The sequence below is a fragment of the Pinus tabuliformis genome, chromosome 5_1, assembly GCF_031772625.1.
Source record: "Pinus tabuliformis cultivar Carrire ecotype Pingquan chromosome 5_1, CPIR1, whole genome shotgun sequence".
In the NCBI taxonomy this organism is placed as follows: domain Eukaryota; kingdom Viridiplantae; phylum Streptophyta; class Pinopsida; order Pinales; family Pinaceae; genus Pinus; species Pinus tabuliformis.
In genome coordinates this window covers 908865742-908882670 of record NC_142305.1, presented here as the reverse complement: position 1 = coordinate 908882670, position 16929 = coordinate 908865742, and the positions used below count along the sequence as shown (strand labels likewise).

The 16929-nt window shown below is 38.8% G+C and overlaps 1 protein-coding gene across 3 annotated transcripts in view; it reads left to right on the top strand.

Annotated features, from left to right (window-relative positions):
- Positions 1–16929, top strand: part of LOC149167762 (protein SPA1-RELATED 4-like) — a 314418-nt gene that overhangs the window by 72508 nt on the left and 224981 nt on the right. For 2 of the 3 annotated variants that reach the window (XM_089433135.1, XM_089433133.1), the window contains exon 2: positions 8587–10675. In XM_089433135.1, coding sequence (XP_089289261.1) covers positions 8690–10675 — 1986 coding nt within the window. In that variant the 5' untranslated portion in view covers positions 8587–8689. Of the gene's footprint in view, positions 1–7791; positions 7935–8586; positions 10676–16929 lie in introns of all 3 variants that reach the window. The other variant, XM_089433134.1, reaches the window with a different exon arrangement.

The window sequence follows — 16929 nt, the reverse complement described above, 5'->3', positions numbered from 1 at the left end:
TACATCTTCCGCTGCTCGGAAGATCCTTCGTACAACGTAGCAAGGGCTTCCCACATCTGTCGGGGAGTATCTTTGCCAGCTATGTGAGAAACCATGTGATCTCAAACTCCATCAAGAATCAACCGCTTTGCTTTTGCCATCTCCTTCTCGTATTTCTTAAGCGGATCTGCATCTCCAGATACAACTACCACACTATCAATGTAAGTTTTGAGATCATGCTCATCTAGAAGGTAGGAAATTCTAGCCTTCCAGATCACATAGTTGGAGGCTTTGTCCAACTGATCTTGATCTCTCAACCTGGCGGATGCCATCTCTCTGAAAAATTCGAATTCCTCCTCTTCTCCTCTTTTCAACTGCTGCTCAGCTATCTGCACTCCTTTCTGGAGTGAGAAATCCCGCACACAACTACTGCTGCTCTGCTAGGAAAATTCGAATTTCTTGGCTAGAAGTCTCCTAAGGAAAAAATTCCCTCAATGTGTGCTATTCCTTCCTCCTAATGCTATTTGCACTAGCAAACTGCTACAAAATTTGTGTCCTAGTTGAAGATCTTCTATGCAAGGAAACCACTGCTAGTCCCTTTGCCTCTAGTACTCTTCGATCTGGAAAATTTTATTCTCTGTCGACTCACTCAGAGAAGTAAATTCCCACGGAAAATTAACCCTTATGGCCAAGCAAATACGCTGTCCCAGAGGGTTTCGATTTGCTACCTACGTAGCCTACGCAGAAATTCAAACTGCTTCCTTCCTTCTCGCTGAGCTCTCTGGCTTACGATTTGTGCTCTGATACCACGTGAAAATTCGGTGACCCGAATTCCTATAGCAACAACTAATTAAATTTCTCCTACTTGTTAATTTTTGAATCAGGTTATTTACAGTGTTACATAGTAAACATCGGAATAAAATCTACTGTAGCCTTCACAAAATATTGCACAGGAGAGAAATAAATGCACACACACAATTTACATTGTTATTATTGCACCAATGTCCTCGGAAAAACCCAACTTGCGCGAAAACCGGTGCAACAACTGAGAGTTTTATTATTATGCAGTAGTAATCTAAGTACAAATCATTAGATGCCCAAACTGGCAACTTGATACAGAGAATAAATTGGGAAAGAGGTAGTGAGAAATATTCTTGTACTGTCATTGGCGATCCGAATCTGATCCGGGATCTAAATGGCTAGCCCCACGCTGCCTCTGCATAGTCTCGACGTCAACCTACGCAAATTTGCATAACAGCTTCTAGGAACTGCATCACCCTTCTAGCTGATCTTCTGCTGACTGGAACTTTGACCCTCTGGCCCTTTGGTCTCACACTTCAACTTCCGGCTCTAGATTTGACTGCTCCTAGTAAAGATACGAACTCCCTCTGAAGCTCTGCGTTGCCTCTGCGTGGCACTATGTTGCCTCTCTAAACCTCTCGTTGCCTTCTTTGCCTTGCACTTTTCAGAATTAGAAAATGCTCCTCCGGTCTACTATCCATGCCCCTCACTGCAAGAAGATCACTCGATCTCTCTTCGGCAACTTAGCGTTGCTACTCTTGAGAAATTCGATCTCTAGATCTCACTATCTCGATGTGTTCTCCAAGTGCCCATCAATCTCCTTCTTATAATCTCTTGTTGGATCACCAACGACCAAGATTAAAACATAATCAAAGGCTAAGATTAAGTGGAAGTTGATCCTCGTCTTCTTCTAGAAAATTCATATTAGATTTAATTAATACCCTTTAATTAATCACATTTCCTAAGTTTAGGCTCAGGAATACATTAAAAATGATTAATTATTTTAATTAAACTATCTCTAGGTGGAATTTACCCAAATGATTTCTGGGTCTCGGAGAATGCATGTGTCTTAGCCTCTTTGCAAAATCTCGAGGCTAGAGCACATCCAATGCTACATAAATCAACAACGTGCAATCAACAAAAGGTCAAAATATCACACGTGCGAGGTCCTCTCTCTCCTTTGACTTCATACTTCTCTCCTTTTTTTTGACCTTCTTCTTTTCTTAGAGGTGCAGAACTATGTTTGATATAATTGATTTGAATACCTCTTTGGAGGGAGAACGAATGCATATTTATAGTCTCTTGGAGGGGTTCGAATAGGTGCCACTTAGTGGCCAGGTCGACTTGATCACTGGAGCGCTGACTTGGACTTCTTATGGAGCAAAAAAAAATTCAAAATTCAAAATTTCTTTTTGAGAAGGTCACGAAGAAGATGCCTTATATTTTTCTTTTGACAAATACATAAAGAACATAATTTTCCTCTGAGCACGAAGAACATGCTTTAATGTTACAAGTACAATAATGATGAAAATATTAAGTATGAAGATCGACCATAGCTACAAAATTCAACATAGGCATCTGAAATATATCCTCAAAATCAAGTGAGATCATCCTCATAGGTAAAGAAACCATAAAAGTATCATCGTGGACCATTTTAATGCAAAAGGCACAAGATTTCTTCACACATGCATCATCTTCAAATGTCTTTCTAGCTTAGGGTTTGTAAACAAGTTACCATGATTAGGCATGGGAGGATTATTCTGATGCCTTATTAGGTGCTTTTAACCTAAAGGGAGGAATAGTTCCTAGGCCGACCCATCAATCAATAGGTGCAAGTGAATAGTGGTAGGGTGGAGGTTTGCCACCATCTATATACCAGTTATGAAATACCATCATTCTTGAGTGTTATATTGTGAAGAGGAAGCAATCGGGGGACTTGAGTTACACCCCTTTCCTCTAACTAATTTTACCACCCCTTGTGTGGGCCTTTTTCTTCAATTTTTCTTTTTCTTTTTCTTACATAGCTTGGGCTACAAGCTTTATATATGCATTCATTACCCTTTAATGATGAGGTAGCTTATCGTTAATCAAGGTTGGGATATCAAAGTTCCTTTTATTCTTGATTTGCTCATGCATTAACCAAGAATTGGGTGAGGGCTAATGAGGGGGGTAGAGCTCAGGCTAGGCTTTTGTCCACTCACTTTATTTTATCCCAGTCAATATTTTTCATTTTATCATTACACCTCATGCTTTTTCTTTTCTTTCTGCCACATCAACCTCAAAGGGCAAAGTTTTTGGGCCCTAGTAAAAAATGAGGAAATTAGGGTACCAATACTGGTGATAGATAAAAATAGACCTGAAGATTGGGACATGAAACTGGGGAAATATGGAAAGTGATAAGTATGGATTACCATGGGCATGCAACATCAATCAGTGCCTCCTATTTGTGCCCCACGTGCACAATGGAGAAGAAAACCTCAAAGAAGGTCACACTAGACTAGGGGCAAAGGACAACCACCACGGTGAAGCATGGGAACAGGGATACAACCGAAAGTGGTCAATCATCCAATCCACTTGTGATTCATACCAATATGCTCTTAAACATTAAATGAAAGCACTTGATTACAAACATGGTTAATGTACCTTATAATGGATGACCATCCTCCATTTGATAAGTAAGCTAGATGTCACAAAGCATTGGCCGAAACATAGATGAAGGGCCTTCCAGGCTAGTTATCTGTAGATCACATAGGGCTGTTGGCTAGCAAGCTAAACAAAAAGAGAGAAAGTTCTCTCCTTGGGGTCACCCAATTGGGTGGGTAGAAGGCACTATTTTGATCCATAGGTTGATCCCCAAATAATCACACCTTACATTTAGTGAAACAAGCGAGGACATAGAATGCACATGCACATCTCAAAACAAACTTAAATTGCAATAAACAATACATTATCATAGGGCACGAGGGATTTCAGCCTGAGGGCTAATCCTAGCTGAATGCTATCCAATCCTAGAAGTATGATTCATCTTGAAGCATGTGTGGGTCAACACTCTTGGGCTGTAAATGAAGGAAAGTTGAAGCAATGTTGAAGAGAGACACATTAGATCTGAAGAGGTTTACATATGAATGCAAGTCAACTTTACCTATGAAAGTTTTAGTTTACTTAGGTATTTTAAATAGCCATTATTATGACTCTCTTTTTCTTGTGACTGTGTATATGTGCTAGAGTAAGGATAGTAAGGTAGAGTGTTTTCAATGGTCAACAACCTTTTCTTTGACTTGAATTAAGTGTGAGCAAGATTCTCTCTTAATATTTGATATTTTAAAATTTACTCTGATTGTTCTTACTCTGCCCTCCATTTGAGGCACGTGGAAAAGAAATGTATGCAATCTCATTAAGTATGCTAGATGTTTATGTGTTGTAACTTGTAACTTCACTCTAAAATTATTATTTAAGAGTCAACTAGAAAACATTACTATTCAGAATAAAAATGTTGTTATAAGAACTCTAGACTTCTGGATGGGAGATTTCTCTAGAGAATATCATTAGTTATCGTTCTAGAATTTGGCATTGCTTGCATACCTTTTTAGATGCTAGTAATCTAACCATGGCCTTAATATAACTATCACAATATTTTACTCCATTGTACACAATATTTTTTATTGTTTAAAAACCTACCATGATAGCAAACAACTGTTCCTTTTGAGGTGTCATTCACAACATTCCACTATCAATCCCACATGGTAGGCTCATGTCAGAAGCAGTACAAAGCAAACATCCATAAATAGGCATAGTTCTCTATTAATCTACCATCTATAGTGAGATGCAAGGTTTTGTAAAATGGGAGAATAAAGATCCTATTCTGCTTTTACCTTGTGAAAATTTAATCTATCACAACAATTGGAGATTATTTTTCTAATTGTTAATTTATTTAGCAATTTATCTGTTGTCTGCTACGACAAATATCAAATCATTCACACTGTGACTTTCACAAATAAACTACGGAAGAAAATGGCGCTGGAGACTGAGAAAATCTAGCGCACACATAAAAATATGACACAAATATTTTTGGACAATTGTCTTCGGAAAACCCAACTTGGGAAAACCGGTGTAGCAGTTGAGGGTTTTATTATTATGCAACAGTGAAATTCTGAGTATAATCTATGGATGCCTAACTGGCAATCCAAACAAGAAGAAAATCTGGCCAAAATAATCCAAGGGAATTACCCTTCTTCCATAAGCAACCTCGACACAACGTTCCTTTAGAAACTCGTCCTCCTAGAACCCTTACGCTGGCCTTTGTGCAATGCTTGCGCAGGGCCTATGACGTTTAGCTTGGAACAGCCTTTCATGAAGCCGTTTTGCCTGTCTCTACTGAGGAAATTGCTTCTCCGACATTCTGGAACCTCTGCCCGACCTCTGGAACTGAAAACAATTTTTCCTCTAGCTAAATAGAGTTTCTCTTCTGAAGCAACTGTGCAGTCCTATGCGCTGCCCCACTGGGAATAACTCGGGCTCTTGTTGCAGCCTCTCCAGATCTGGAGAACTTCCTCCAGATCAATGTCTTTGCCACCCACTCTCTATGCTTTGATCTTTGGCTCTTTGGCAACTGCTGCTGTTCTCTGGAAATCGATCTGCCAAGGAAATCGAACAACTGAAGTGTATTCCCCAAGTGCCCATAGACTTCTTCTTATAATCCTCTGTTGGGACTCCAATGGCCAAGATTAAATTTTAATCAAGGGCTAGGATCATCTTGAAATCGATCTGTGTGAGTTTCAAGACTATTCTCACCTTGACTTTATTGATTCTGATTAATTAACCAGTGTTCCTAAGTTCAGACTTAGGAAACATTAAAAAATAGGTTAATAATCTAATTAAGTCATCTCTAGGTGGAATTTCTAGAAACGATTTCTGGGTTTTGGAGATCTCATGTATTCTAACCTTTCCACCAAGTTTCGTGACTAGAACACATCTGATTCTACAAAGCCTAACATACCTCTTATGAGAAAAATCCAAACTCTAGCATCTACGAGTTAATTGTGTCTGTGACTTGTTGCAATTACAATTGGCTATAACTACTGACGAACATATTAACTATTTTCTGAGTTAAATTACTCTGAAAAATGACAGGACTACTTAGCAGAGTACCAAATGACCTCCAGTCACCTATACATGAACTGTGCAATAACTGGGTCTTTTCCCATGAAACTGTATTAGAGAAAATGCTAGTACGAGAAGCAGATGCTAGTGGAAGTCGATTGCATTCTCTATTAACTTATTCCTCAGTGCTTTATATTGCTGGTTATCCCAAATACAGTAGAAGGAAAAATAAATTGATGTTCATGAATGACCAAAGTAGGTTGAGGGACTAGAAAGTACATTAAGTGATAGCAGCAATGAGGGAGTGCCTAGATCATCTCCAAAAATAAGAAGGATGTCAATCAAAATCCTAATATGGGTATGGACTCGAAATGGAAAATCCTAGACAATGTAGTAGAGACAGAAATCTATAAGAAACACCTTTTAGCAGGGGAAGCCAACAGAGTCATGAGTGGAAAAAGCCCTGGCCAATGTCCAAAGTAGAGAATCTTGAGTGGCTACCATATTCCTTAAGATCTTTGTTATTAATTACCAACCATTTAATGATAGGCTATCCTAAAGTTGGTCCTTGCCTTTATGAAAAATCGACTCATGACATACACCTTCAGCTGGACTTAGTACCAAGATTATTCCTGTGTACTATAGCTGTACCATGGGCACAGATCTCGAACCCTGCATCGTCACCCCTCTCCAGGTCCGTCAGGGGGATCAACTCCTTCCATGTTTTCCTTTCTGTTGGTGGCAGGAAACGGATTGTTGAGGCCTAGATCACTTCAGTTGCTAGATTGGTAACACCTCAGACTTCTTGACCCCCTCCCAGATAGGTTGACTAGCCTCCACAAGATTTCTGAGGAGACCCAGTTCCAGATCCCAGCGCAGACCTCACCAGGACATCAGACAAACTCACACTAGGAAACTTCAGAGCTGAATTCACTCTGTGCAGAGTATTGTTCTGTAGGTTTGCTTAAGCTGCCAGTGTTCCATTAATAGATTCTTCCACTTGGCCTTGGATGTTAGGCCTCAGGAGTGATGGACCTCTTTGGTCCAGGGCCTGCCCCAGGATTACATAGCCATGTCCCTTTTGGCCCTGGATATTCTCCAGACAACATCTTCAGGCAGTTCATCAGTCCCTTAGTGGTGACTATTGGCTCTGATGGGGAGCCACCTTCTACCCTTCCCTCTCCTCATTCCGGTTCTAGTTCCAGCATGACTTGACCACTGCATTATATGCTCTACCTGGATTTGTGTTTGCACTGCTTCTTTTTGGGTTTTTTTTTTTTTTTTATATATTTCTATTGACTAGTTAATTAGCTCTTCCTCTGCTTTTAGTAGAGTAGTGAGAGGAGATGCTTTCCCACTCCGACTGTGTATTCATAGTGGCTGTACTTTTGAATCCCATTAACCAACTTTGTGGCTTGTTTGTTGGACATAAACAAAATTATGCCATCTTATGTTCTTCCATGTTTTGGGATATAACACTTGGCTTCTCTTATCAACAACCTAGTTAACACTAGAAGTTGAATGTAGATAAATGTTACAGTTGCAATTCTGATTTTGAACCAGAAGATTATGCCTATATGGGTGGCAGAAAGTAATGGGTAAGTTGCATGTACATAAGTACAGATGATGATATACTTCTTAGTAGTTGAATTGATAGGGTTGTATCTTTTGGCAGTGAAATAGTTCTATGAAATGCATGTATGTGAGCTTTGCCTTGATTGCATTTTATGTACAACTCTACTTCTGATGAGATACCGTGAACTCACTTACTCATGAGAAGTGGGCCCACCCTTGAGTGTATTATATGTGCTCTTCTACTTAGATCTAGATGAGATTGCTTTACATAAAAATGCAGAAATTATCTGTCATGTTATGTTACAATGATGATTAAACTCTTGCTTTTCTTTCCAGGAGATGGCATCTAATTAATATCATGAGAAGAAGCTTTCTTCAAGATATTTAGCTTACGCTAGAGAGTTGGTTCTTTATCTTCTCTGCCGTCAGTTTTGATTTAGGAGTTGCTTTTGTACTCCCACATTGTACCCACACCTGATGTAATCTTTTAGTCCCATTAACCTGCTTTTGTGAATGAAATTATCAAATCTTATCTGCATCTTTTCCAGTCGTTTTTTTGAATTTCTTATATTGCTCCAGAATTAATAGCTTATATATGAATATGGAAATTCTGTCATAATGTCTTACAGCAATGAGTGCAATGCCGTTCTTTTCTTTTTGAAAATTGCTGCTTATATTTTTATCTTGTGTAGAGGAATTTCTTTTCTTACTATCAGGGCATTACTTGTGAGAAGAAATGCTGTAAACCTTTCAGATTGTTTGTTGGAGTTGCTTTAGAATCAATGATTTAAGTGGCTGGGTACACTATGTATGTTTTTGGCTTTGAGTCAAGCATCTAATGTTATTCTTGCAAATTTGGAAGATGAGAACGGAAATTCTCTGTCATAATATCTTATAGCAATGAATGAAATACCACTCTTTTCTTTTGGAAAAATGCCACTTATATTGTTGTCTTCCGTAATGGATTTTCTTTTGGTTACCATTAGAAAGGTTATTTCTTATGAGAAGAAATGCCGTCAACCTTTTCAGGTTGTTTGTATGAATTGCTTTAGAATCGATAACTTAAGTGGCTGGTATGCTATGTATGTTGTTGGCTTTGAGTCAAGTGTCTAATGTTATTCTCAATTGCAGGTTCGGAAGATGAACAGCCTTGAAGTCTGTAATTAGTATAAGCAGTGAGGCAAGTGAATGTGGATATGAGACTTGATATTCTCCTTAGAAAATTAACCATTTTATGGAGCATGCTTTTACACCGAGATATCTTGGTTCTGATGAAATGTCAATGCAAGAGGATGAAAATTTAAGCAGACAGTTGAATAGTGCTGGAAGGCTCGATAAATTTCATGTAACAAGCAAACAAGAACACTGCATTAATGCATCTGAAAATGACAGCTGCTATTCATCAGACTCAAAAGCTTTGATTAGTAGGTCGACAAAGGGATTTCCAGAAGCAATTTCATCTTCGGGGACACACACAAATAATGTCAATTCTGCAGCCAGTTCGCAGGATTCTCCTGATAAGTTTACACAGACCACAAAGAATAATATCAAGGTGAAGGAACTCTGCTATACAGATTTGGGTTTTCCCCATCTGTCAGAGGGGGAATGCAATGGTGGAGTTACACCTTTGGCAAGTTCAAGTTCTGGTGGTTTGCCAGAAATATGCAAACCAGAGACATCTGCAAGACATTTTGTTAGTTATTCGAGCAGGCAAACTGAAGAATTAAATGCTAGGAAAAATAAGCAGTCAAAGATCTCCCTGGACAATTCCTCTCAGGACCAGGTTAATCAGGGTCATGCTAGATTTCCACAGAACAGTACAGGATCCTGGCATCATCTATATCATCTGGCAGCCTCTGTAGGAAGCTTAAGAAAGTTTAATGAAAACTCTATGGAAGAAACAGGTCGTAATTTCAAAATGCCATCTTTTCAAGGTTGCAATTTTGATCACCAAGAGCAGCTAGGAAATAGGCAGAATGGGCAAGATTATCGCTCCAAGATGATGCATGAATATAGTGAAGCTCCAAACCAACTGAAATTGAAAATAGGGCTTCCACAAAATTCATCTGACAGTAAACAACCATTACAGGGCTCTAAGGAAGGTGTTAATGTTTCTGTCTGTAATAATGGCTACCATGGCTCGTTTTGGACAAACAAATCAGGGACAAAAATATCTGAAGGAATTCGTACCAAAATTCTATCATCTTCTGGCTTATCTCAATTTTATGTCAAAGAGTCCCTGAATGATAATAGAAGTGTAACTGCAAGACAGCTTAAATATCATCCCAATGATCTGATGTCTGAGATGAGAAACCAAAAGCTTGAAAGAGAACCGTGTCAGTTGCATGTTGAAGGGAATTGTGAACCATCTGGTACTTCCAATGCGTATGGATCCAAATTAAATTTACATGGCAGCATGGACTTGAATGATGCAAAAGTGCAGAATGGCATCATCTTACGGCAATGGCTTGGATATACTCCACGAGTAGTAGACAAAATTGAGAATCTGCACATTTTTAAACAAATATTGGAAATAATGGAACATGCACACTCACAAGGAATGCTTTTAGGAAATATTCGCCCTTCTTGTTTTGTACTCTCAGCATTAAACAGGGTTGAATTTCTCGAGTCTCCGGCAAGTCAAGTGAATTTTGAATGCTCCAAAAATACAGTTTTTCCATCTTCTAACCCCATAGATCACACATCAAAGTTCCATCAAAATAGAAAGCTTTCCAGACAGTATTTCTCAACAGAAGTTGTCCAAGGCCATGGTCATGGTGATAGACATGAGTTACCGAATCAGTCAGTAAAGCCTTCTGGCACAGACAACCCACACTCTGAACATCGCCATATCGGAGTGGATGCCACTTTTCGTAGGAAAGGTTCAGAATCGTTTAGAACTTGCTCTGTAGATCAAAATATTGGCCAAACTTCTGAACGATACTTTATAGATTCTGAAATGGAAGGTACTGATGATGGGAAGTTACTTTCAAAGAATGCACGCAATCCAGGATATGACCTCGCCGAGGGTCGACAGGTTATGGACCAAAGTGACCAGCAATGCGGAAGTAGGATGATGGTATCGATTGGCGACAATCATCATTCAACAGAAGATTGTTTGTTGTTGGAGGAAAGTTGGTATACCAGTCCCGAACAGCTGAACGAAGGGTCAAGCTCATTCTCATCTGACATATATAGTTTAGGGGTCCTATTATTTGAGGTATGATTGTCTACTTCAGTGTAACGAATTGTGTTTTCTTGCAACTGGTAAAGTGTTTAAACCTTAAAGTTTTAAGAGTATTAACTCCATCTGTTATTGGGAAACCTAGCTGAATAGGGCTAAAATTGGCTGACCATTTAAACTTTAAAGATCTTGATTGTTGAGGATTGTACTGTTGGTTGGAATTGGTGAGTCTCTGAGTTTGTTTATACCAAATATGCTAGTATGTGTCTTGAGAGTCCTCAAATTTCATATTAGACACCATAGTTTATATTCTTGCAGAAATTTTCCAATAATTTCCAATATTTTCCCTGATATTTCTGATCAGTTTGTTTTGGAACCCCGAACTATATATTTGCTGAAACGATATTTGCAACATTGCTGTGATATTGTATTAGACTATAGTGTATTCATATGTATCATTGAATTATTCTCTTAGATGAATAAATGGTTCAGTTGATAAGCCTGAACTGTATAGATTCTGAAGCTAAATTTCAGTATATACTGATTGTAGTTCATGTGAAACATAATAATGGGATTTAATTGTTGTTGAAGATAGAGCCTGAACAACTATTAACAGAAGACACTGTTTTTTTAATGTTGGCTAAAATATACAAGACATTGGTTGCGTTTGTGATGGGTGTCTTGGTGGGTTTATTTAAGCAGAGGCATCTTCTAAATTCTAATACCTCCTAGTAAGAGGATATTTGTTCCATAGATATCATGAAAAGAGAACAATGATTGATGGGATAGAGAATGTGCAATAAATGGTAAAGGAAGTCAAAGAGATTAGTTATTTTCCACCAAGGAAATCCAGGTAGTGGGTCTCTCTCTTTCTTCTGGCCACTGTATGCTTTAGAAGTCGATCCAAGGGAAGTCGTTTTGTTTTCCTGTAGAAAATTTCATCCAGTTTCAATTGTAGCTCATTCTACTGTGAGGCTTGCAACTGTTTTCTGAAGCTCATTTTAAGGTTCTTGAGGTTGATTGATCTGTCAGTTTTTCTTTCAAACCTAGCACCAAGCACTTAATTCCTAATAGATTACAGATCTACTGATTACTTGCACAGCTAGGTTCCTAACACAATAAATTCAACGGTCGCAAAATATAACAATCTCAATCATGAAATAAATAACACAACTGATTCTACCGATTCACAGTTTTTTATTAACTTTCATAAGTTTCTTGGGCTCCTGTCTTGGGAAAATGGCCCAATTGAGGAAATACATACAACTGGATCTGATCCAGTTAATCAAGCCTTCCTCGGCTGATTTGATTCTCCTTGCTGCCCCCTTCTTAGATCCAACACACTCACTAAGATTCTTCTCTCAATCTTGTGTTGCTGTATGGTGGTCTTCTCCTTCTCCTTAGCCTTGCTTTTATAACTTTACATTGAGCTAAATCCATAACCCTAATCTCCAAAGTGACTGACAACCGATATTAGATCTCAGCCCTTCACTTGAGATGAAGGGCTGAGATTAAAACATAATCACTAAGTAATTAATTTACTTTTTCTAAGTTTATATTAGCTCAATAAGTCAACATTATAATTATGTGCTTTCCTAAGTTATACTTAGGCTAAGCTACATTAGCTACTTAGCAAGTGTTCTAAGGAGTTGTTTAACTTTTGCATGTCTAGACAGTTAGGCCTGTGTAGAAGTACTTTGCCTTATCTACAAACATCAACACTCCCTGTTAGCGAGGGAGGTACTTTTGCCACCTGAAACTAACTTTGATCTTGGAACTGCATCTGCTGCTATGGCTGCTTCGTCTGAACTAGAAGTCTTCCTTGCCCTCTGGTCTGGAAACATCCTGGAAGTCCTACTTTCTTTAGCATGGTCCCTAGAAGGCTCTTGCTCCTAAACATACTAAAAGTTCATCTCATACCAAAAGACCATCTTGACAAATTTGTGTAGAAGTACTTTGCCTTAGCTACAAACATCAACACTCCCTGTTAGCGAGGGAGGTACTTTTGCCACCTGGAACTAACTTTGATCTTGGAATTGCATCTGCTGCTATGGCTGCTTCGTCTGAACTAGAAGTCTTCCTTGCCCTCTGGTCTGGAAACATCCTCGAAGTCCTACTTTCTTTAGCATGGTCCCTAGAAGCCTCTTGCTCCTAAACATACTAAAAGTTCATCTCATACCAAAAGACCATCTTGACAAATTTGGAGGAATCTATCCACTGCTCCTCCCCTCTTAAACCTAAAGGCTAATTCCCTCTGAGCTGCTTAACCTTCGAAGCTACTTGCTCCTTTTTCTCTGTCACTGCTTTGCTTTGTGCTAGTTCCGCTTGAATAGGCTGGCACTTTAGTCTGTACATGTTGCTTTCTCTAACTTCTATAACATGCCCATCATTAAAGCTAGAATCCATGGGTCTAATTTGTACCTTCCCATCCTGAAACGCTACATAGAACCCCTTCTTCTCCATCATAGAGATTGAGATCAAACTCCACCTAAGTTCTGACACCTAGAACACATCCTTCACTTCCATCATGCCTCTTGACTTGAGTTGAGATATCACCGTCCAACCCTTTTTTCTGCATGTTTGGCATCATCACCAAACTCCACATGCAGCTTTGAGCCCCACTTGGTCAGATTGTCAAATTGTTCTTGTGTTCCTATCATATGCCTTGTGGCTCCATTGTCTAGCAACGACGCACCCATTGGTAATGTGCCTGAGTTAAGGTAGGAAACAATTACGAATACGGTTTTGAACTTCTTGGCAAACTCCTTCCGAGCTTCTATTGATGTAGCTATAGCTGGCTGCATGCCCTTCTTTCTTCCTCCTCGGATACTGTGAAGCATAGTGTCCCGTCTTATGATAGGCAAAACACTTGACCTTAGTCAAGTCCTCCTCCTCTTGGATTTTGAGGTTGACTCCTCACACTTTGTAGTATCCCATTGGCGAATTTAACCCTAGGGTTAAAAGAGCATATGATAAATTTGTAGTAGTATCACAATATCCCTTTTCAATTCAACAAAGATGACATTGAATGCACAAAAATGTAAACAAGTAGATGATTTTACAACAATACCAACGGTACATAGCAAGTTACAATTTCACATTCTCACTCCTAAGGCTGTTGCACTAGCAGATTTTGTGGTACAATATTCAACAATTTAGAAATAGTAGCACTTTTTTACAAAGATTACAATATCAATTACCCTATCAACAATACAACTAACCAACTTACAAGATCCACAATTTTCCTTCACAACCTTGTTTCCTTCGAATTTGTTGCGTTGTTGTCATTTGAGAGCCCTAACGAACCTCGTTGCTATCCTAATAGGCCTTGCTGCTACCTAGAGATGCCCCAAGGCCTTCACTGTTGATTGGGACGCCACTGCTTCAACTTACCTTTCTTAGCTCCTTGTTGCCCATACTCCACTTTGCTGCACCTGATGTTGCCTTAGATAGGGGCTAGTCTGTAGATGTGGCCGTAGCCATAGGGTGGCTCTCTCAAACCCTCGCTGCCCTAAACCGAGCCTTAGAAGATCACTCTGCCACAAAATTAAGCCATCACTGCCACAAGAAATACCCTAATGATGGGTCGTAGCCTCAAATCAAGATTCAAGGGTGTTCACTTGCTTAGGGTTGTTGAAAAGGGTAACTAGGTTTAGTCTTCATAATTATCATTGTACTTGTATCATTATGTATTTTATGTAAAAAGCAAAAAGAAGAAAAATATTTGTTTTTTTATTATTATTTTATTAGTTCAGCATGTTCTTCATGCTTCTAGGATTTGTTGAGTCAAATTGCTATTTAGAATTTTTGTAAAGAAAAAGAGAATAATTTTCTAGATGTATTTTGGTCAAATTCACCTCAAGAAGCCAAGTCGGCCCTCCAAGATGACAAGCCGACTCACTGAAAGGATATTTTTTTTCGCACATAAGAACAACTATATATTGGCATATGTCCACCTCCAAAATGGCAAGCAATCCGGGCTTTTCTGTGATGCGCTCTGTGATAGAAAGATAAAAAATTCAGAGACTAAGTCTTGCAAATTCCTGAGGTCATATGGTCTGGAAAAAGGTGAACTTTTCTGTGGTAAATGATGCAAATTTTCTATAACAAATGGTCTGGAATAGATGCGAACTATCTATGGGTTACCTTCTGAAATTGATGTGAGTTTCTTGAGGCTATATTTCTGAAGTAAATGCGGGGGACTGAGACTATGTTTCTGTGAAGTAACACAAACTAAGATGAAAATCTGTTGACTGAAATTTGGAAGGCTTGACTTGGCTTCCTGGAGGTTGTATATGGGTCTTGGATTTCTCACTTTGATCTGATTCTATAAGAAAAGGAGATTTTCTGGGTTTTCCCCTTGTGGGGTTTTTGCCCTGGCTTGGAGCCTACATCCTTGCGTTCTTTTGTCTTCTGTGATCTTCATGTTATATACTTTTGGTAATTGCTTGATAAAAGAAGAAAACATAAATTTAATAAACTAGCCAACAATCTCACAAGTAATTATCATGGACAGAGAAATTTATCCTAATCTACCAGCATCTTAATTTCTCAACATGGTATCAGAGCTAAGGTTTGGAGGAGGAGGCCTGAAGATCACATTTTGTTGGCATTTAACAAAGATTCGAAGTCTGATGCATCATTGAAGGTCTTCAAATCTCTCTCTCGTGGCTTTTATTGGACAAATTTCTGTGGCTTTTGTTGAAAATTTGCTGTAGCTCGCATACATCCCTGTGGTTCAGATTATATCTGAGGTTCTCAGTGACATCAAGGCTCGATGTATATTATGGCAAGTTTACATTACCGTGGCTCATATATAACTCACATTTGATTCATGCTCTTATGGCTTTATTACAATGGCTCGTTATATTACATATCCGTGGAGGCTTGTATCTGACCAACTGTGGGCTGCATACCTTTCTTAATAGCTCACATACACTCTGTGGCTCGCTCTACATTATGGATATTGCTCTACACTGTGTGGCAACATATTGTTCTGTGCATTGGCATCACCTGTGGTGGCATCTCGATACACTAGTACTCTGCACATCATATTACAATGGTATCATTACAATATTTTGCACTATCGCTTACATTGTCATGACTCACAGACTCACATTCCTTTGAGACTCTCATTAATGATTCCTTTGAGACTCTCATTAATGTTTCTGTGGCTCACTTGTGGTTTATGGATCGGTTCATGTCTCTATGGCTACCTTCTGTTTGATGGATCATTTAATGGCTTGCTTCATAATGGTTCATTCACACTACTGTGGTTTGTATACTCGGAACAGTGGCTCGTATATCCTATCAAAGGCTCATAATATTTTTTGTGGCACGTTCTTTGTGGCTCACACTGCTATAACTCGCACTATGTTACAATGATTTGCACTGCATTATCTAAGGCTTGAAACTATCAAAGTGGTTTCACAATACTCTAAACATCATCATAATACAGTGGTATCTTCACTATATGGTCCGTATGACATCACCTCATCTGAGGTTCAGTGACATCGTTTTGCATACTCTGTGGTATCTAAGTGGCATTGCATCCGAGGCTCGATATTATACAATTGATATCACTATAAGGCTTGGCATTACTCAGCGACTCACACATCCATAGCTTGATGTATGAACAATGATCTTGACGTGGGATAATAATCTATAAACAATGATTACAACATATAACAGTGATTACAGTGATTGCAACAAATATTGTTCTAACCAGATATATGGAAGATGTCCTCATGATATAAAGCAGTATATTTATGACTCATGACAAGTCTAGTGAGACAATGACCTTGTTGGCAGTAAAACAATGACCTTTGTTGATAGTGAGACAGTAATCTATATGACAGAGAGACAATGATCTGTGGAAGAATTATATCTAAAGTTTGGTAGTAACCCTAGTAAGGCGGTGATCTTTGACCCTGTTGCATAATAGTGACTTCAATGGATGGCAGTAATAGTAATCTTGTCAGATAGATGTATGAAAAAATACATATGATGCACAACTACGGTGTTGGATTGTGTGTTCTCAAGCAGTCATGAGATTTCGTTTCTATAATGATGGATTTCACCATCAAGCCAACCTATATAGAAGGAACCAAAACTCTGAGAAAGAAACCAAGATTATCACTAAATCTGAAGTACTTCTCTAAGGCACAAATAGACCAAGACTTTGAGTTTGATAAAGCTCATCTCTGTGTTACGAATATGAGAACCAATTAATACATGTCAACTGATGGAACCTAGACAAAGTTAGCAACTTAATGAAGGCTCTGAAGTTG